Source organism: Protobothrops mucrosquamatus, unplaced genomic scaffold (genome assembly GCF_001527695.2).
Source record: "Protobothrops mucrosquamatus isolate PMUCROS unplaced genomic scaffold, P.Mucros_1.0 scaffold606, whole genome shotgun sequence".
In the NCBI taxonomy this organism is placed as follows: Eukaryota; Metazoa; Chordata; class Lepidosauria; order Squamata; family Viperidae; genus Protobothrops; species Protobothrops mucrosquamatus.
In genome coordinates this window covers 636,889-659,541 of record NW_015386904.1, presented here as the reverse complement: position 1 = coordinate 659,541, position 22,653 = coordinate 636,889, and the positions used below count along the sequence as shown (strand labels likewise).

The 22,653-nt window shown below is 37.6% G+C and overlaps 2 protein-coding genes across 2 annotated transcripts in view; one reads left to right on the top strand and one right to left on the bottom strand.

Annotated features, from left to right (window-relative positions):
• Positions 1–2,671: 2,671 nt before the first annotated feature.
• LOC114922674 (tetraspanin-6-like) lies at positions 2,672–8,260 on the top strand. The gene is made up of 7 exons (XM_029284455.1): positions 2,672–2,746; positions 3,856–4,044; positions 4,903–4,977; positions 6,026–6,121; positions 7,220–7,369; positions 7,800–7,883; positions 8,186–8,260. Exons 1-7 carry the CDS (start codon positions 2,672–2,674, stop codon positions 8,258–8,260), a joined length of 744 nt encoding a protein of 247 aa, XP_029140288.1.
• Positions 8,261–11,825: 3,565 nt separating this feature from the next.
• The window catches only part of CCDC14 (coiled-coil domain containing 14), a 16,844-nt gene continuing 6,016 nt past the window's right edge, over positions 11,826–22,653 (bottom strand). The window contains exons 5-13 of the mRNA XM_015817597.1: positions 22,292–22,432; positions 21,512–21,757; positions 21,318–21,412; positions 19,752–20,337; positions 17,721–17,859; positions 16,344–16,423; positions 14,899–15,117; positions 14,680–14,812; positions 11,826–13,054 (exon numbers count right to left, since the gene is read on the bottom strand). Coding sequence (XP_015673083.1) covers positions 12,073–13,054; positions 14,680–14,812; positions 14,899–15,117; positions 16,344–16,423; positions 17,721–17,859; positions 19,752–20,337; positions 21,318–21,412; positions 21,512–21,757; positions 22,292–22,432 — 2,621 coding nt within the window. The 3' untranslated portion in view covers positions 11,826–12,072. The remainder of the gene's footprint in view (positions 13,055–14,679; positions 14,813–14,898; positions 15,118–16,343; positions 16,424–17,720; positions 17,860–19,751; positions 20,338–21,317; positions 21,413–21,511; positions 21,758–22,291; positions 22,433–22,653) is intronic.

Here is a 22,653-nt window from a genome sequence, read left to right as displayed (position 1 = left end):
GTTGTAAGCTGTAAATATAATAACTTTTATGCAGGAGATCCTGAAATACTATTTCTTCCAGAGTTAAAAACAAAGTTGAAAAAAGCTGACATAGCATCAAAAATATAGTTAATTCTTTTAAGTCTTCATCCCCTGAAGAAGGAAGTTATCTGCAAGACAAACCTAGAATTTCCTGTAAAGACCATGCTTCTTTATTCTCAACAGTAATTTGAGTCCTTAGTACTATAATCATTAATACTACAAACTTTTTCAAAGGCTTACAATTTGCTTTTGGAAACCACCTTCTGAATCTTCACCTTGATTGGCTGGGAAAAAACAGCAACAATGGTGATTAATTAATTCATCCACTTAACCCAGATGCTTCCTGCAATATCTTAAAGTTTATTCACTGAGTTTTAGCAGCTGTGGATTTAATATACTGTGTAACTTGTTCTACTGCTTCTGTTCCTTTTAAATTATTTTCTTTGACGTTTACATCCCAAACTTTAGAATCTTCCACTAGGTCTCCATTATATTAATTACTTTATATTTGCCTTCCTGTACTAAGAATTCCAGCTCTTTTGTTTAATTTCTGAAACACTAAACATTAGCATGTGGAGAACAAAAATCTTGATGAGTCAATATACATTTTAACTTTTTTTTAAATGAGTGGATTAATTGTCTCCATTACTGCAACATGCCCATTACCTACTACAGTACAGGTAGTCCTTGACTTACAACAATTTGTTTAGTGACCATTCAAAGTTACAATAGCACTGAAAAATGTCACGTATGACTGTTTTTCATAGTTACTACTTTTTCAGCATCCCCATGATCATGTGATCAAAATTCAGATGCTTGGCAAAATGGTTCATATTCATGACCTTTGCTGGTCATGTGATCACCTTTTGCGACCGTCTGACAAAGTCAATGGGGAAGCCAGATTTGCTTAACCAGGTAACTTATCAACTGCAGTGATTCACTTAACAACTGTGGCAAGAAAAGTCATAAAGTGGGGCAAAACGTCACTTAACAAATGTCTCATTTAAGAACATAAATTTTGGGGTCAATTGTGGCTGTAAGTCAAGGTCTACCTGTACCCAAGCTTTATCTTAACTTTTCAGTTAAGGATTTTCATCTTAGTTAAAGATTCATTGATAAAGCTCTCCATATGTCAGCTGAGCCATTTTTCACCAGCCTTCATGAGGTGTTTATTCTGGGCCAGGAGTCCGTAATAATTCAGACAAGGAATCCAAATCCCAAATCCTGTCAACATGATTTACATAACCAACCCTCCACTCTTCTTCTTTCCCTTGTCTTCCTTTATAAATGAAGATCATCCTTCAAGTTTCTTGAGCTTCCTTCCTGGCACTGCAAAATCTATGGTGATCCAGTTGGGGTTTACAATAATTTTTGTCCTTCTGTGGATTATCAGAAAGGAATAAATGTGTATGGACTTGATCATCCTTGGCTGTCATATCCTGATCCATGCTCCAGGCAGACAGCATGCTTCATAAGCATATGGGCAAGCCTGATCAGCACTCATTATATCAGTTCTTATATAGTACTCACATATAGCAGTGAGTCACTACCTTTTGGTTGCCTATTTTCAGGGCACAGCTGTTTTCCCTGAGTTCTATAGGATTCAGTTGTCTTCTGTCCTATATTGTATCTTTTTGTTCCACCCAAGGCTCAGAGCCAGTCTCTTCTGCAGAACACACGGAACCACAAATTAACCCAACTACATTTTAACTTAGAACATCCTGCAAACCCATCTACTGATTCCAGGCAACTGCTCATGGTGCATGCATAGATCTGCTCTTCCTAATAGACCAGTGGTGGTGAACCTATGGCACGCGTGCCAGAGGCGGCACTCGGAGTCCTCTCTGTGGGCACGCGCACCGTTGCCCCAGCCCTGCCTCCCTCTGTGGCCCCATCAGCAGACCCCCTGGAGGAGAGTTGCCCCTGGGCACGGCCCGCACAGAGCAGCACAGCCAAGGACATAGCCGGGCAGCAGGGACAAGACTCCACCCTCACGCCCCATAGCGTGCAGATGCTGCTGCGGGGTGTGGGTGGAGGGCATGGCTGCCATGGCACTGCAGGGCTGCCTGGGTGATCTGCTGCAGTGGGCCATGGAGGTGGTGCGTGGCCCTGCGGGTGGGCGGGGCAGGGGGGCGGAGCAGGCAGGGCAGGAGGCGGAGCAGGGGTGGGGGGCAGTTTTTGGGCACTCAGTCTCCAAAAGGTTCGCCATCACTCTAATAGACTGTTCAGTATCTGCTGCCTGGGATGCTTATACTTCACTTTGCATAAGAATAAGAACACTAGATAGGAAGAAAACTAATTGTATATGCATGTTTATAATATATGCACATACCCTGTATAAACACACATACACACAGGCTGCTATGGTAAAATAGCACAGTGCTCCTGAAATAACTCGGTCTATATGAAAGTTATTTCAGGAGCAGTTGGCTACAATAACCTAACAGCCTGATTGTGGTTTAGTGAGACCGATGAAAGAAAAATGGTTTGAGAACATTAGTAAATGTATTTCTTTTTAAGGTGATGTCACAAGCTGTAAATGGAGTTTTTGGTTGAAATTGGGGACAGCTGTAACAACTGCAAATATTTATTAGCACAGGGCTATTGATCCTCACCACTAGTCTCAAGCTTTGTAGAGGTAGCAAGCAAAATGAAAGGAGAAGGAAGAATTATATGGGAGAAGTGTCTTAAAATTGCTTTATGGCTGACTGTTTTACTTTATTGGGTAAGGTATTGGTTTGTGTGTGCTTTGTAAATTTGTAAATGTATCTCACTTTGTATCTAGAGTATAAAATCTTACAAACTTTTTTTCCATTTTTTGGGGACCAATTTCTCAAATCTGTTATGTGTTATAATAGTACAGTTATTAGCTATAATAGGATAACTGGAAATATATTAGTTTGGAAAATAAACTTAATAAGATTGTGGTTGTGCTTGCACAACATGCGAAATCATAAAGCAGTGTTTCTAAACCACAATGGCAAAACTGAGTTTTTTTCAACTTGCATAATTTAGCAATTAAAACTTTTTGTGAGGCCACAAGTTTTCCAAGGTGTAAGTTAATTAAATATTTTAAAGGAAATTACATTTTTCACTAAACATAATTGAATTTTAATTTAAAATGCTTTGATTTAAATGTTTGCTTCCTTTTCCTGTAACTCTACACTGTTTAACCATACTTTTTTATCCCTAGATTAAGTAATATATAATGACTTGGTTTACTTTGCACTAAACATGTGGTTTGTTTCTTCTTTCTGAATTTGTATGTTGTATATACACAGCTGTGTTTTTTTAATAAACTCTGTTTAAATTGGTATAGTGTAATGCTTAAATCAGTTTTCATTTTACAAACAGTTGGTGGCTTTGCTATGAATCTCATAGAATATTTTCTTAGAAAGTTGCATAAATATCTGCTTTTTTACAGCTATTTTTCAGAATTATATTTTTCTTTAAGAATATAGTAGCTTGTTTTCTTCTACACTATTGATTTATGTGTGAAATTCTAAAGATTCCACCTGAAACTTTTAAAAAAAGAGCCTGAAATATTTTATATCATGGATTGTTTAATGTGTACTGAATAAGCCATGAACCACATTATGGATTAGAAACCAAACAAGCCACATAATGACCTAGTTTGATGTTTTAAACCTAGCCTTGGTCAGAAAGGGTTAACTTTGCTATGAGCAAATGTGCAAGTAACAGTGAAAATTTTTATCTATACTTCTTTCCCTTGCATGACTTTAAACATCCATGTTACAAATAGTTTGAAATTAATTTGACTAAAATAACCTCTAGCTATTTTTCATAATTATGCTTTAACCTCCCAAACTCTAGGTTGCTGGAGTTGTGTTAATAACCACAGGTGTGTGTGTTCAAGTGAAACTCCATTATGCTTTTGTGGTACTGAATGAAGCTGCTTCAGGAGTAGCTGTGACCGTAACAGTCATTGGTGCGCTTATCATCATGCTGTCTGGCTTTGGAGCAATTGCTTTATTCAGATCGAGCAAAGCCATGATCAAATTTGTAAGTGTTATTCAAGTATTAAATTAAATGCAATACAGAACGTGTGTAGAGTTAATCATGATTTGTTTAAGGCATCTCAATGTGGTTAAGATTGAACTTCAGTTTTCTTTGGAGTTGCTAGATGCCATAAGCAATATCTCCTTAAGTTCTGATTCTTTCACAGATCAGCTCTTAAGGTGGGAATGGACTAAACCTATTGCAGTCCTGAGCTCATATACATGGAAACATGAAACTGTATCCTTGTGTCAAGAAATTAAGCTAGAAATTCTGTATATGTAATTTGTCCATTATTGAGTAGTGGTAGTAAACTAGCATTAATATATTTTCATTTGAATTGACTGTAAAAATTGCTCTATTTCGTAAGAAGCTACAATTTTGTTAGATGGTTATATGCCATTTAAATTCCAGTTCTGTTAATGCGTTGGGGGAAAACTCTCTGATTATGGTGCTTGTTGATGTTAGTGCTAATATGTCCCAAAATATGTTGGCTTGGAAATGTAGGCATATAAAGCAGTCACTATATAACCAGAGCCAAGATTTTACCATGTATGGTGCTGGTGGCTTGACTTGGACACAATCAGCCTCTCAGTTTCAACTCTTTCTAATGGTGACTTCATCACTCTGACCTATCTGGGAAGATAAGTGACAGCAATAATGGATGAATGTTGAGTTTGGCTTTGTAGTTGTCCCAAAGTGAGGTTGACATACCAGGCAGGCTAAGAATTGGATCTCTGAATAAGAGAGTCAAGGATGGATATACAAGGGTAAAAATAACAGTGCTGTGTTCTAAAAAGCAATTTGATAAATCGCTGGCTTTTAAACTAAACATCTCTCTCTCCCTCTCCCCCCTCTCACTAGTTCACAGGTTTACTCGTGTTGCTCTTGATCACCGAAATTCTGGTTGTTGCCACTGCCTATGCATGCAGAGTAAAGGTGAGATTTGGGAGAGGAGGTTTCTGGTTCAAAGCACAAGTCTTATCTTGAAACTGAAAGAGACGCAAAACCTTTTGCTTCTTGAGGTGTGCATTCCCAAGAAGAATGGAGAATTGCCGTAATGGGAACAAATTCTTGATTTCTGCTAGCTAAAGTCCAACACAGATTCAGGACTTTGCCATTTCCTTAACAAGGGGGTGCTTTATTTTGTCTTCTCTTTCACTCTAAAATATAGAAATGGAAAGAGAGGAAGAGGGGAACAAGATTTATGCAAACAATGGTTACCTGGTAGCTTAATATTGTATGATGCAGCTACTTCCCAAATCACTCTGCCAGAGTGGAGCAGTGCAATGGAGCAGCGCTTGACCTGATGTGTAATATTTAATTGATAATAATTCAATGCTCAAAAATGCAAAATATAATCTGGGTAGGGGGGCAGTGTAGGTTGGCTGCTTTTTCCTAAACAGTTAAGTAGCCCAATATGAAAAACAATTGACTAGAACAAGCTACCTTACAAGGAACATCACTGCCAATCATATCAGGGTGGTGTTCATAACCAAACGGAATCGGCAGATAAAAGGCAGATATCTTTATTTATTTGATTTCAGAGGAAGCAATAACCTTCTCTTCAAAATAATTAGTAAGAATTGGTTAACCTAAAATATAAAAGGCTTTTCATTGCTATTAGCAGTACAATTTAGTAAACTCTAATATGTCAGTTGGATTCATAGCAAACTCTACAATTTAGGGTGGATTATCAGCATACAAAATATTTTGAAAAGGCCACATTCTGAATGTTCTAGAATCCCCCTTTTCTTTCCTACCCAGCAACTGAGAAAAGGGGAGGGGTAAAGTGATATTTAATATTCAATTTTAAGAATATGTTTAACTCAGGCTTCCCCAATACTAGAGTATTAAAATCACAAATGTTTGCAGAGGCAGAACAGGAGAATAATAATTCTCTGTTATCTATTAAATCAACTTGCCTCAGCTTAAACTTCCAATACAACCTATGGAATAGTAATTTGTTTATCCTATATCGCCACAGCTACACCAGACCGTATCCAAAGATTTCATGAAGATTCTGAACAAGTATAATAAGAAACTGCAGATCACCAAGGGGGTGGATATTCTCCAGGCAGGGGTAAGGAATCTTTTTTTCCTCTAGGAACAATTGTACCCTAATTTAAGACAAAAAAAAAATGATAGCAGTGAATTTGCATGAGAGGGACAGCTATAGAAATTAAATACTGATTTTAGTAAATAGGCTCAAACCTTTAGAATCGGTGCTGCTGCTTCAATTTTGTTGTTTTACAGTTTAAAAGTCTGAACTACAGGCTTTGATTAGAGTGCCGATATGTATTCAGAGGCAGGGTTTATAGAATCCACTGGGCTGAACTGGGGCTAACTAGTATATGGCTCACCGCCCTTGGTCTCAAAGCATGCTTTCCAACTCAGTTAAAGGTTCAATATATTATGCAGTCAGGTGATTACTGGGTAATGTTCAAATAGAATCACTCCAGGTAAATCACCTCTCTGGATTTTTTTCCCATGCCTGTAGAAATGTGGAAAAAATGACATGGGGATCCCCAATTTGAATCTGACCTCTGTTGTCTCTAAGAAAATGTATTTTCCCCAATTTTTTTTAAAAAAGGAAATGACAGTTTCCCAGAACTGCAAAACCTTCTGGAATTCTATCCAAGATAACTGTTCCCCATTTATCTACTATGGATGTCTAGATTATTTACTTATCTGTTGTTGAGGCCATGTAAACCAATATTTTAATGATTCCAGAAGACACTGTAAATATTTAGTGAAGATGACACCTTTCTTGTAGGAAAACTTGGAATGGTTTACAGTTCCAAAATTTAACATTAGTAGGGAAACAAAGGAAACTATCTTCTATGATCTGCATTGATTCAATCATGTCTTCATCTTACCACTGTGAAGAACTTTGAGAATGATGTATGGCTAGCCCAGGAGTAGGCAACCTTGGCTCTTTTATGACTCGTGGACTTCAACTCCCAGAATTCCTGAGCCAGCATGGCTCAGCATGGAAACCTCTCCCTTTCCCCTCAGCATGGCTGGCTCAGGAATTCTGGGAGTTGAAGTCCACGAGTCATAAAAGAGCCAAGGTTGCCTACCCCTGGGCTAGACTGCGAGCAGAAAATCTGTAGATTCAGTTAACAAAATCTCATGAGATTCTCTGTTACCAACTCTCACGCTTTCCTCCCTATTGTAGTTTCAGTGCTGTGGCGCGGAGAACTATACAGACTGGCAAAACACCACCTTTGGACTGCTCTCCTCATCTGTCCCCAAAAGCTGCTGCAAAATACCTGTGGAAAGCTGTGTTACTGATCTAAATGAAGATACAGTTGGCATTAATCAGGAGGTAAAACTCCATATTGTCATCATCCCTTTGGTTAAGGGAAGGATGCATTTGAATCTAAAGTACTTTTAAGTTGGTTACAGGTCTTACTGGGAATAGATTGGTAAATGAATTAAGGAACCTTGGCATTCAGGATGATTCCTTCCTAGTCGCTACATCTATATAATAATGATAGAATCTAACTCATGACATATCTTAGTTTTAAGGGGATTCCTTTGCTCCCACACTCTGATTAGAACCAGTCATTGAGGAAGGAGTACAATCACTGTAAAACTGTTCCCTCAATCCCAAAGTAAGCATAACTTCTAACATTTATAGTCTATGCCTGTAGGTTCTCCCTCATTCTCTCTCTAAGCCGAATTTAGTTTGATTAGCTTTTAAGAAACATCCATTGGAATTATTAGAATGCATTCCCCCCCCCCTTCTTTCTCAGGGCTGTCTTCTAAAACTGAAGAGCTGGACTGAAAGAAACATTTCTGCATTTGGAGGACTTGCAGTTCTTATAGTATTTGGTCAGGTATGCATAAAAGGCTTAAATAAAGGATTACAGTAATAGCATTTGGTGCTTGGTTGGAGAGACAAATCAGAATGCCCAGACTTTTAAAGTAAAAAAAAAAAAAGGGGGGGCTGATCAGTTACATTTGGGATCCTTAACACTGTTTCTCTTGTACTCTTATCGCTCTATCGCTCTATTGCTTTCACTAAAGCTTAGAGCTAAATGGAGCTAATGCCATCTAACTGGAATGATCTATTTCATTTTCCTACTCTCAACGTGTCAGAATTAAATCACTTTCTGCATGTTCTGTACTTTCTCGTCAGGTAACTGGGATCCTGCTTTGCTATATTCTGCTGAAAATAATAAACGAAGACTATGACAACGTTGAACAGGCTTAAGAAACCGGTATTCTTTGAACAAGCTTAAGAAGCCAGTATTCATTTTGTGGCTGCAAAATTGAATTGAAATTGAAATACAATGTTTTTTTTCCTTTTTGTCTTGCCAAATATGAAGTGCACCAAATAAAATGTTCTAAAGTACAATTGTTGCATTGCTATTATTCTTCACTCCTATTATCATGGCCCCTTTGGATTCTGCCTTGTTAAGAAAGGCAATCTGTAAATATTTACATTGCTAAAATGTTGCGATCTTACTTCACCTAGTACAGGGGTAGGCAACCTTGGCTCTTTTATGACTCGTGGACTTCAACTCCCAGAATTCCTGAGCCAGCATAGCATAGCTGGCTCAGGAATTCTGGGAGTTGAAGTCCACGAGTCATAAAAGAGCCAAGGTTGCCTACCCAGATTCCTAGTACAATCCCACTAAAATTTTCATGTAGATACATAACTCTCTTGTATTCAGTAGGGTATTTTATAGGATGACAATCTTTAAAAAGAATTGTGGGTTCAATACACTCAGACAACTCGGTGTGTGTAATAATTAGCAAGACAAAGCCTGGTTGGTTAGGTAAATGAATGTATTCCTTAGCAGGGCACTTACAAGGAACTGTGCTAGTCATATAAATAGTTTGAGAAAATGGTAGATAGCAACATACTAAGAAGTAAAATCAAATTCACTTCCTGGAAATGTACACAAACATAGCCATGCAATTTTCTTGGAATAAAATAGAAGTTTATCTCCTCAAAAATTTCAGCAATGGCAATCTAGCCTACAGCACTCGTCTTTTAGGCTTGTGTCTGCTTAGCTTTCTAGATCAAAGTTTATCAGATGTTGCCTAAAATGCTTCACTAATGTAAAGACAGCTAATAAGCAAAATAATATTGATACATAATTTATACAGTTTTTAGATAGCATCAACCTAAAGTGATATTTTTAAAGACAATCTACGCCTTCAAGTACTGGAATAAATTAATAAACAACCCCCTCCAAATCCAAAAAGCCAATTATAGTGCAATATGTAAATAGTATAAAAAGGATATCTAAACCCATTCTTGTAATATAGTGCAGATGCTTAAATTTAGAATAAATATAAACTAGAGACATTCCTTCTCCTTTGCAGAAACAAGGTCAGCTATCTCCCATATTAATCTCTTGTGAAATTAAGCCAGGCTCCTTAAAATGACTTGGCTCATAAATTCTACCTTTAACCTTCAAAGGGAACTATTTCGAATCACTTACTCATTTCACTCTTGTTTTCTCTCCTCTGCTATTATTTTTCTTGGTAGAAATTCCAAACCCAGACTATTAGAAAATATCTCTACTATTGTCCCCAAAAAGAATTCCACCAGCTATAGAACTTCCTTTATGGGACTAAAATATTGCATTAGCATTTTCCCTTCCTGGCCTCTCGGAAAATATTCATTATAAGTATTCGAAGGAATCAGCTCATAATCTGCAAATCTATATGCTAATCAACCAGAAGGAGAAAAAAAATATATTGTTTTATTATAGCAACTTAATTTGAAAATACCTGACAGGAGGAACACTAGAGTAAAGCATCTGATGTGTGTATGAGTGAGAGGGAGACATTGAACAAATGAGCAATTTTTAGAGAAGACTAAGCAGACTAAAGAGATTGGCTGTAACCCTTGGACACTGAATTGCAAACAGAAGTTAATGAAGGTGTGCTAAATTATTGGATCTTTATATTTAGTACCAAAAATCCAGGTGAAATTGTCTGACATTTTAGTTTTCAGAGGAAGAGCCCATTGTGACTGTTTCTAAGAGGGTGATAGAATTATGGCTGAGGTTAGTGAAATATTTTTGAAGGTGATTTTTGTAATTTTTCCAGTATGCATAGGAGTGGGTTGGTGCTTCTGGGAATAAATGCAGTTTAGGCATCCATGAGTAAAGCTGGAAGTAATTACACTCCAAGCTGTCAAGCTGAAGGATAGTTTTTCTCTATTAAGAATTAGTGGAATACTACAATTGCTTGAATCACGAGGCAGGAGTATATGGGAAATTACAAACCTGACAGTATAATGGCCATATTTGGTAAGACATCTAAACAGATTACCAAGCAGCACATTTGTCAGTACTTGGATAAGGATGCTACAATTAACAGGAGCCAGCATAGTTTGTTGCAAATTGTGCCAGAGTAACCTCATCTCTCTATCTCTCAATATATATTTCTATCCTCTTTATTATTTTTATAAATAACTGAAAGTGGCTAACATGCACAATATTTCCTCCTATTTTCCCCACAATCCTGTGAGGTGAGTTGGGCTGAGAGAGAGCTTTCATTCCTAAGGTGGGAGTAGAATTCAATCTCCTGACTTCTAGCCTGGTGCCTTAACCACTAGATCAAGCTGGCTCTCAAACGATCCCTTTTGTAAGGGATTTAATACATCAGTAGGCGTGGGCATTCACTTCCTGGACTTCAGCAAAGCCTTTGACAGGGTGCCTTCTAATGCTCTTTCATAAAATATACCATAGATATTATTGGGAGATGGACTCATTATTGGCTAAACATCTACACTCTAAATGGGCTCATTAAAGGTTCTATTTTAGCTGCAGTATAATTGCTGAATGGAGTGCCATAGGGCTGTCCTGTCCTCAGCTATTCAACATTTCCATCTATCACTTGGAGTTATAAAGTCTGCAGATGACACAAAATTAGAAGCAGTGGTTGAAATTTTAAAACATCTAAACAGATTTGTACAGTGGGCTTGGTAGTAGTACATATGAAGGGGATCTGGGGGTCCTTGTTGATCAGAAATTAAAATTAGCCAGCAGTTTGATGCAGATGCTAAAATGACGAATGCTGTATTGTGCTTTAGTTCCAGACTCTAGAAATATTGTGTCTGATCCTGAGCAACAGGGTTCACAACAGGACAAAAAAATTGGAGAAAATGCAGTCGCCCAGATGGAGAAAGGCCTGAAAACCAAGCAATAGGAAGGGGAAAGAATTGGGATATTTTTTAACCTACAGAAAAATGACCAAGGATAGATATGATCCTCATCCAGTTTGTGTCGCAGGCATCGTTAAGGTGCTACCAGGTTGAAAGGTTAGCTGGTGACAAGGTAAATATTATTGCAATTTCAAATATTTTAAAGGCTGTCACACACATTGCCCTAGAGGGAGAACTAAAACTAACAAATTAAAAATACAAGAAAAGATGTTCATGGTTGGATATCAGGAGGAGCATCCTGGTAATACAAGCTATCAGCCAGTGGAATAGGCTGCTACATGACATAGTGAGTTCTTTTTTATTAGAAGTCTTCAGACAGATACATGTGTATGCAAACATTTGTGGACTAGATGAAATATTTGGTCTCTCCCATCTCTGATTCTAAGTATATAAACATGCAAGAGGACAATAAGTATTTGCAAGATGGCATTTAAGCTATGGACCAAAATCTTATTAGCTAAATCAACAGGTTGTAAGATTAAAACTTCTCTATTATGACATTAATGGCAACATTTTTCCAATATGCATGTTCTAGAAAAATATTACACTTTTGTTTGACCTTTATCAGTCAATCATAAAAGCCAAAAGAAAAACGGATTCTATTCCTTTATTAATACATTTCAAAGCAATTATATATCTTTAAATATTAAAATTTGCAGATCCATTTGAGATTCACCCTTGATTATTTTATCAGTAAGTTTTCAGTGATGAAACAGCCGGTTAATTAACAGGCTGTTAATTTATCAGTAAGATGTTCACTGTCAAAGTTTTAAAAGATAACTTATACAAAGAATAAAAAATGTTACAAATCACTAGGCTTTTTAAAAAGTACGTTTTCCTTAGTTATTCTGAACTACTGAAGTATTTTCAAAGTCTCCTTGTTTTTTCAAGCTATTCTGCAACGTCTTTTGCAATCTTGCTATGTTGGCATCCAAGGCTGCTAATCCACTTTTGAAATCTTCTTCATCTCTGGATGTGAATGTTGAAAAGGAAGATATAGTCCATTCAGATTTTCCTGACATCCAGTCAAGAGTTGAAAAACTGGAGTCAGAAGCAGAAATTCCAGGGTTCTTCTGCCCATTTCCTTTTTGAACATAACAATGTTTATCAGGCTGAAGTCTGTCTGGATTGTTCAAAATCATTTTAACAGACCCATTAGTTCTTTCTTTTGGCTGCATCTGAAGCCTCTCGCTTTCCAGCCTCTCTATCCTCCCCAGAGTTTCAGATTTATTTTCAACGGTCATTTTCCGATCAAAGATACCACTGAATTTATCACAGGTCTTGGTGTTCCTCAGCATCCCAAGCTTGCTTGGCTGCTTAGAATCACACTCCAGTTTGTGGGGAATCAGGTTCTGTTGTATGACTGTTTTCCTTTCAGTTGCTGTGACTGGTTTCTGAGATGGACTGCTACTCAGTGGAATGTAAATAGTCTCATCTAGCTCATGACCTCCTAAAGTGCTTAAACAGCTGGCTGCTTCTGCATCAAGCTTTTGGAAGACAGAAAGATTTCTTGAAGCCAGAGTTTTGTTTGCCACCACCTGATTCTCTTGGGCAGGATGCTCATCTGCCCTCATGTCCAATACTTCTTTGGGCTCCTTCATCTCACCCTCACTTAAGAGGGGCTCCAAGTTGGTCGGAACAGGGTCCAGTTCTAATTTTTTTAGATAGTTTATTATGGAATCACTTAGAGGGTATGCATCAGGCTGCAACTGTTTCTCGTGAATTTCCAAGAGAGCTTTCGACAGACTGCTGACTTGGCTGGGCTTCGCCATATCCCCCGTGAGGTCTGATAGTAGCTTGGACATACTCCCTTGAAGAGCCCTGTAAAGCACAGACGTCAACACATGATGTCAAAACGAGACAAAAGCGTAAAGGCTTGTACATATCTGAAAATTCAGGGCATAATCTTATCATCACTAATTGGACTCATTTCTGAATAGATATATATTCTAGTCAGGGTATAATCTAACTGGCACTTGAAGCATCAGGGAATCTTAACTCTTAAATACATTTCCACTGAGGAGGATGGAAAACTGTTTTACAGTCAGAGCTGTCCTTTTCTTTCTATTTTTTACTCATCTCTAAGGGTTGGAGAAAATGTGTTCAGGGATGCCCGGGTGGTTGTGGTGCTAGTTCTCCAGCACTGTTTTGCTGTGTCATGGTATTGTAGTGCAATAAATAGAATTTTAACCAAAATATTTTGCATATTTTTTTGAGCTATGGGAGAATTTTCAGCCAATAATTTGTGTTTTTCCTCTTGAATGTTGTTGACCAGGCATTCTAGGGGCAAAAAACAGCAGGTAAAGGATTTATACTACCCACAATTCCCGATCTTTCTCATAGAACAGTAAATCATATATATTAGTCTATTTGCTAATTTATTTATTTATAAAGTTTATTTATTTTGCCTCTCTTGTAGTAGCTCATCTAACATCTTAAGCACCACACCACCCTTAGAGAATTACCTATGCTGATCTTCAAGAGAACAAAGTAAGATTGAAATTTAAGATGGAAGACGACTAGAAACAAGTTCATAAATTAGTTTATAAACTATAATTATGAAGACATGAAATGCTTCCATTTTATAAAAAAAACCTAAATGCAAGATAACCTGGACTTTTAATCATATTTGATTATGCATCTCACTATAAGACATAATTAAAGTCATCTTCCGTTTAATGCACATGCTTCCTTCAGCCTTTCTACTATCCTCTAGAATTGCTAATATTTTAACCTTTGGAACAGGTTCCATTAATATATCCCCAATGTTTGAGAGCTGTATGCAGGATCACTTCCAGATGGAGTTTTCATCTAACTGGGGCTACAACGTGCACTGTGTGAGCCTTGGAGTACTACAACATCATTTGACAGGATTAAGTAATATCCCTCTATTGGAAATAAAATAGAGACTAAAATCCACAATGTAATAATATTAATATACACTATTATTACAAACGTTTTCTCTTTTTTTCAATAAATCAGGTTTCAATTTTCTACATGCATCACTGCCCCCACCTTGTGGCTGACTATTATATCCCGAATTCATATATTAGTAAAATAAGTAATTTTTCCCATTCTCCACCAATAATTCTGACATATTGTCCAACTGTTTAGAACAGGGGTAGTCAACCTTGGCTCTTTTATGACTCGTGGACTTCAACTTCCAGAATTCCTGAGCCAGCTAAGCTGGCTCAGGAATTCTGGGAATTGAAGTCCACGAGTCATAAAAGAGCCAAGGTTGACTACCCCTGGTTTAGAATGTGAAATTAAGACATCAAATATGATTCCATTTGGTAGCTTTTCCTTCACCAAATCTAAATTTATTGAGGTTTTCAATTTTTTTCATAGATGCATTTCTCAATTTATTGTTCCAAAAGTCTGGGGCAGTGTACAATTTTGCTATGTGGATTTGAAACACTAAGGGAAATAAACAAGGTTAACAGTACCAGGTCAATTCACGCAGTCTATTCACTTCTGCATCTCGCTGACGCAATGTTATGCCTAAAATCTGGTTTTCTTTCTCGGCGGCTTCTAATTTGTACTGGTAAGTCTTCACATTGGTCAACATTTCATCTGCTTCTAAAATATATTAACAACCAATGAAATTTAATTTCCATGATAAATGCACAAAGATTGGACCCCGCAAAGTTTGCCAACTTACACACCAATTTTGAGTTTGGTTGAGCCAATATCATGCTGTTGTTTCTTTTCAAGCAACTCTTGTTCTTTCTTGTGGATTTGTCTAGTTAGCCTTTTATTTTCCTCTTTTTGGCTTTCCAGGATTTTAATGAATTCTTCATTTTTATCCTGCAACAACTCAATGCTTTTTATGGATTCATTCAACTGACTCTGCAATGTCATATTCAAAGACTGGAGGGACACAACTATGGGAGGAAAACATACAGTTGTTTCAGAAATATGGTCCATGGACAAATATTTCACTGGTTTGACTGAAAAAAGAAGGCACTTTCTTCTAAACTCTGAGATGTGTTACTTCAGGGCTCTTAAGTCTGCATGAAATACATTACTCCAGCAATACACCTGACCCCTAGACTTCTGGCATTTCAGAAGGCACTGGCAATAATGGATATTTATTGCCTAGTTGAGGGGGGGCAACCTTTAGCAGAATGTGTCATGAATAATGAATTGCAGGCTCTTGAGGATTTATGGTTGTATTTTATTGTTATTATATTTCTTGGTACATCACCTTGAGTTTTATGAGAGGGAGGTATAAAAAAAGTATAGGATACTACGTAGCCAATATTTTATGCCTAATCCCTGGAATGACACAATTTGCCAATGACATTCAATAGAAGGCAGTATGGCAAGTGACAATCAACAACCCTTTTTGTTATTTTCAGTGCATCTGGCAGATAATCATATTCTGTATTACATTAGCAAGGTTTCTAGTCAAGGACCGTAGCTACTCCGAAGGTGATTTATAAAAAGCTATTAGTACATATTATTGCTTTGTTCGTATCCAAACACAAAGAGACCTTTAAACTGGGTGAAGAATAAGGTCATGCCTGCAGTCTCTTTCTATTTTCTCTAATCATCATCCATCCATCTAAAACTATGAAGAGTACTTGCATTTACTTGAACTTCAGTATCTCTCTCTGTACAACCCATAACTAGAATACAATCCAGTCTCAGTATATTTGGCCAGCTGCACTCACAATTAAAACATATATAAATTCATAATTCTTTGAGATCTTTGACTTGAATTCATGTAAACTAGAAAAAACAGGTGGGGGCAGAGTGTTAGCTCCATTCTCTTTCCAATTAGAAGCACTTCATTCACCCAGAAGAATGCCTAGAGATCTAGCCTTTGCTGACCCCTTAATAAAAGATTTCCCTCATCTTTGCAGAAAAAAATACAATTATCACATTTGGAATCAAAATGCCAGTTGGCCTTAAAATATGCCATCAATGCTACTGTAGGCCACAAACACGATATGAGGATAAAAGTGGGAAAGAGAGAAGAGGAGAACTGTGTATGATGTGTGGCTTTAATATAACTAATATAATAACTAAGTAATATTTCCAGTTCTCAAGACACTATTGAAAGTGAATTTAATACATGTTTAAACATTTATACCTCGCTACCTACCTTCCAAGTTGCTATCCAGGCTACATTCCTTTTCAGCTCTGTTTTGTTCCTTCAGCTGTTGGTTCAAAATTCTCAGTCGTCTACAATAAGAGGCAGGGATTTTTAAACAAATACTTTCCTTGGTAGATTTCTTACTTGAATGCAGTTTTAAAAGTGCCCCCCCAGCGCTTTTTCCTCACTTTGACTGAAGAAAAAAAAAAGCCCATCCTGAGATAAAGTTTCTTTCTCCAGTAATCAACATCAGTTGGCAAAAAGCTTCCATTGGATAATTGGCATGTCCATATTAAAATCCTGCCTCCCATTTTCTAGTGTGGTTGTATAAAACTCTCCCAACCTACTTAAAGCGCTGGATCCAATTGAAATGGCCCACTTCTTGAGTCCGGAAGCTAGCCATTTCCTAACAGAAAATCAAGCCCTGTTCTTGGTGGATAGAATCTCCTTGTGGCTTAAATCCCCCCTCTCCATCAGGTGTGTGTGCGGGTGTGTAACTGAGAAAAGTGGTTAAAGTCCAGCCATTGTAACAACCTTCCTCCCCACCAGCCCACATTTCAAATCAAAGGCTTAAAAAGGTGCCCCTACTCCATTACCATGTAGGATTTATTTCAAGTCTCTTCAGAAACGTAGAATAGGCTATCCACTTGCAGATGGAGGATATTATTCTCCCAAATTTTGTTATTCATTCTGCTGTCATCTTCAGATAGCAGTGACCCTGGTGTCTCCCAAGCCTGATTACAACTCCCTCTAAATTTGACTTGACTGGTGCTTGATTGCTCACTCACTTCTACAATGTTCCCAAAAGTTGGAAATGTTATGTTGGAAACAATCTCTTTGAAAGCAGTTTGATTGGCATTCACCCCCACCTGTTCTCTTTCCATCTTCCTGAGCAGCTGCTAGACTATCCAATTGGGGTGTGAACAACTCTATCTCCGTGTTCTTGTTACTTGTCCAGAAAGTTGCAATGGAGCAACTTGGGTGGTTGACTACAAGGATGACTCTCAACTGAGGACAGACCTGTCACTGAATGCAGAGTTGCCGCTTTTCTTCTCACCAGCGTAATATATACAGTCAAACACCAAAGCCTCCCTCCCCTTTAATCGTGTATCTGCCATTGTCAGATTGTGCCCTGGATTCAGCTTTATTCTGAGAAGAGGGAATTCTGGACATAGATTTGTCACTACACTCAAGGAGATATGGATTCAGTCCAGATACGATATTTGATTTTTTTTTGAAGAGCTTGACATCAAGCCAAAATAGCGAAGTATCTACGTATTCAGAATCCCAACACAATGCTCACTGTATTATAATTAGATTGAATTTGCAATCTGGCGAACCACCATGGTTGCCTTAAAGTACAATGTTTTTCTCTTGTTTACTGACCTGCGCAACTGGGCGTTTTCACTTCTGAGAGGTTGAAGGGCAATTGCTATTTCAGCTTGAACATTTGTATTCTCAAAAGCTGCGGGCAAGAGTGACGTGGTGTCATCTATTTCATCTAGCACCCCTAATGTTTCTGAATCTTCAGTGAGAGGAAAATAAGGCAAAATGTTATTTTCACAGATAGCCAAATAGTCATTCTTCAGAACGTAGTATTATTGTGGACAATCAAGTTTATCATCTTAATATGAATGGACTGAGCAGGTTTCCAAATGGATGATACTTGGCATCTATGTTAGGTTTCTCCATCAACTGCCATCTAAAATATGAAAAACAGGGCCCGCTCTTCAAATAGGTTGCTTTAAGATGAGGACCAAGAAATGTGACAGGTGTCATTTGTAACATTGTCCGTTCTTATTTGAGGCTTCAACACTCCTTCACTGCCTCATACTTTTTATTTCAGAATGGTAAAAATATCACAGAACTGTGGCTTCTTGAACAAAATGTAAGATTAGAAACATGACTCAACAACATACACTAAAATCTCAACAGTCTTTACTTCTATAATGATTCATTTTTGCAGACCATGCAAGACCAATGGGAAAGTTAAGGTGCTTGCCCAAAAAATCTATGTTTTGTCAATATAAAATCCTCATGGTAGATTTTGTCATTCATTTGTTTGTCCAGAGCAGGGCAAGACAGGAGCAAAGTTAATGTTGGTAATTGCCTATTTCCAATCCTCATCAAGTTTTTAAAAATGCTATAATTGTCATATTTACTAGATGATTTATGATGGATGGATATAAACAAGATTATGAAATCAACAAATAACCCAATATTATTTTGATAACATTACAAGTAAATAATCTCAAAATAAGGAAATCAAATTAGGAAAGTTAAACAGAAGCTTATTTTGCATTAACAGATTTGTATTTCTTGATGCAACAATGTGGGATAGATTGGGCTAAGTTGTCACAACTTTAGACAACTGACCTAAAGACACCCATAGTGCTTCCATTTTGAGGATGGATTTTAATTTGGATCTCCCTGATTTTAGTTTAACATTTAGTTTAGTTTAACCACTACATTGGCTATTTTGTTACAAAACAAGATAAAAAATGATCAAAGAATATGTTTACTCTAGCATGCTAACTTATCAAAAGAATCTGCTGCTTGATCAGAGGTTTTGAGGTTATTGTGTTTGGCAGTGTTTTTGACTCACATTAAACTGAGCACTTTTGTTGTGGAAGGTAAGTTGCTCCCATATAATGACGATGATAATATCATTATCATCATTTTATCTCACCTTTATATAAGCAATGAACATCCCTAATACAGGTAGTCCTTAACTTATGACCACAACTGAGCCCAACATTTCTGTTTTTAAATGGAACATTTGTTAAGTGAGTTTTGCCCCATGTTATGACCTTCCTTGCCACAATTGTTAAGTGAATCACTTCAATTGATAAGTTAGTAACCTAGTTGTTAAGTGAATCTGGCTTCCCCATTGACTCTGCTTGTCAGGTCGCAAAAGGTGATCACATGACCCCAAGAGGGATACTGCAACCATCATACATATGAACCAGATGCCAAGCATCTGAATTTTGATCACATGATCATGGGGATGTTGCAAAATTTGTAACTGTGAAAAACGGTCATAAGTCACATTTTTCAGTGCCTCTGTAACTCTGAACGGTCACTAAACGATCTGTTGTAAGTCAAGGACTACCTGTACTCCTGCTTATTTTCTCCACAACAACCACCCTGTGAGCTAGATTGAGCTAAGGGAGAGGGAGAGAGGCTGGGCCAATGTCATCCAACCAACTTTCATGCCTAAAGGAGGACTAGAATTCAATCTCTCCTGGTTTCTAGGCCAGCACCTTAGCCACTACACCAAACCACATGATATGAACACCTTAGAACAATCTCTAACCAAGTCAGCAAGTGGCATTAGTAGGCCACCTGGAGACTGATCATATTCACAGGTCACAAAGTGTCCCTCCCAGCAAATCATAATAAGAACAGTCATATTACCTTGGTCAGTTAGCAAGGCCTTGAGCTCTGCCAAAAGATACTTCACAGTTTTCACTTTTTGGACTCTTTTCTGCACGCTGTTTTTTTTAGGCTTTAAGATTTCTGTGCTGAAACTAGTTTGGCAGCTTGTATCTCTCACTGGTGCCATATCAATGCCATCTACTAAGGTATCCTCTTCACTTAGAGTGTCCTCATGGTATCCTTCGCTTATCTCTGGTTCTTTGGTAATGGGTGGCTTGGACAGGACCGGGTCAACGTCTGGGCAATTTCTGATAGCCTCCTTCTGCTCACGCTCCCTTTCCCGTGCCTGCAACAGAGCCAGCTGTGCCTGAATGCATCTGATCAATTCTGCCTCATTAAACTGTTCTTCGTGGGTGCCTTCAGACACGGCCTCTCTGCCAGCAGATGGGGAGAGGATGGCTGAGGATGGGAGGTTGCTTGGAGCAGAGGGAGCCACGTGGGGTGGAGCAGAGCACAAAGCTGAGGGTTGTGTCTGAGCCATAGAAGAAGAGGTCCTGAAGTCTCCAGGTACAAGGAGTGGTCCCATTCGTGAGGTGCACTGGCTGCAGGTGTCCACAGGAAGACCCTGTGACAAGCATACACAAGCAATGAAATCGGATTGAACTTACACTCTTGTATTTAAAGTATATTAAATTACAATTAATTACAATTTTTAAAAGGGAATGGACTGGAGTGTAAGGTTTTCAACATTTTAAGCACCTATTGCATGAGCACTTGGTATTAAACAATGTGACAACTGTCCAATACCCACAAAATAATGCATGCCAGGAGACAGTCTTCTTTAGCAACTAATTAAACTTGATAATATTCAACAGTAGAAATAGCAAATATATATGGGAATTTCATTTATTGCAAATTAAAGAGAACTTTGAAAAAGCTGGTTCTTCTACAATAGCACAACATTATCTTTTACTCTTGCGTACAACAAAGAAAATAACAATGACTTGATTTTTGTCTCGAAGGAAAAAACAGAAGACATGGAATAGAGAAGGTAGCAACATGCAAGTGTTTGTATTTTTAAAATAGTTTTGCTATCTCCCCCCATTTCCTTCAATTTTAGTAATCGGAAGAGATTTTGTTGTAATTCTTCTTGCCCAAAGAGGCAAGAGAAATTTTAGAAGAGGTAACCAGCAAATTCAGTTTGCACATATTTGAGAAGCTGCATAATTCAGACAAACTGGGGGAAAACCAAACATTCAGGAACAAATACAAAGGGCCTCAAAACAACTTGGATATCAGAAACAGCTGGATTCCTGCTTAAGACTACATGTTGAATCAAAAATAAAATTTATCCCTGTTACCTCTCATCTGAAGGGTCTGAAGATATAGTATCTGTTCAACTTGCGGATGAAAGCCCAGAGGAACTGAAGTTCAAGTGCCTTTTTTTTATCCACACCAAATTCAATCACAAGTTCAGTCATGACTAGTGTGCATTGCTTTACAATAGTTCTATTTTAAACTTTTGCTCTTAGCAATATGTTTAGGATAAAACAGGGAAATACAAATTTGTCAATTTACTTCCAGCAGATGGAGGGTACTACTTACAGGGTGAACAACAGAAGGACTAACTGCTTGCTGTGGGGATAGTGCTGGTGTGGAGGTAGGCAAATGACCGTTGAATGCTGTAACGGGTTGATATGCTGTTAAGAGGACAAAGTACCAAATAGTTAACAACACTAAGATTAATCTGAACAAATGAACACAGTGTATAACAACAGTCAAACTGCTTCCCCACCTACCCTCTTCAGGAATGATGGAAAGTGGTACATCAGGAATATCACTGGATTTCACTGGAGGGTGGATATTTAACAGAGGCATTTGGGACTGTGCATGCTCATACAATTTCTGGTGCATTACAGGAGAATGCTGAGTGCAAGGTCCATGAATCGATTTAACAACAAAGGCTTGTTTGGTACTTAGAGGAGTTACATCTTTTTCAGCAGCAGTTTCATTACCTGAAACTACCTTTCTATTTAACTCAGATGCTGCAAAAAACAGAATGGAAAATATTTAGTTTAATACCTTTAATATTATCCAGATGCAGAATTAATTGTTTGGGGTTGAGAATCCTGTTGTTGCATGTTTTTTTTTTATAAATATAGCTATGGATTTATAGCTATAGTAAAAAAGCTTGAACTAACATATTTATACTCATATAACATAATTATCTATATTCTTAAGCACAAACCACCATTATTTTTGGTAAAACATAAACTGAGAATTATGACTGTTATACAGTGATTTTACATCTAGCTTAACACCCTGGCTTAACCCCTTCCGATAAATACAAAACATATTCAGTTGGAGGCTGAAGGCACAGTCATGAAACAAATTATAAAAAAAATCTATTAAATATTTTCAATGGTATGTTATCTATCGACAAAATCAGATGTTTAGGTTTTGGAGGCAAAAATTACATCCTATAACTATTATGTAATTGAAGCAGAATGATGAATGAATGAATGAATAAAATAAATGCATGGTTAAAAAAAAATTAAACTTGAAGAAAAAGTACATACCTGTTTCTTTTTGCACATTTGCTGAAAGAGTTTTTTTCTTTGCACCTCTCTTTTTAGCACCACCCATTTTACTCAGCAAAGGTCTGGAAGCTGCTCTGAAAGTAGTTGTTTTCACTGCTTTTTGAGAGCTGCTTGCCATTCCTAGTATCATTTGAAACAATATCATTTAAGCCACAAGGAAAGCTGTCAAGGATATGAATTTTATATTCAAGTAAAGAAAAGGGTTGTTACCTTGGGACTCATTCTGAAGAATGTCTCTTAACAAAGATGCACAGCGATCAAGGCCATGATGAATATGTGCAACCTAGAAAAGATATTAAGATTACGAAGAGCAGCTTCTAACATAGGAAGCAAGCTCATTA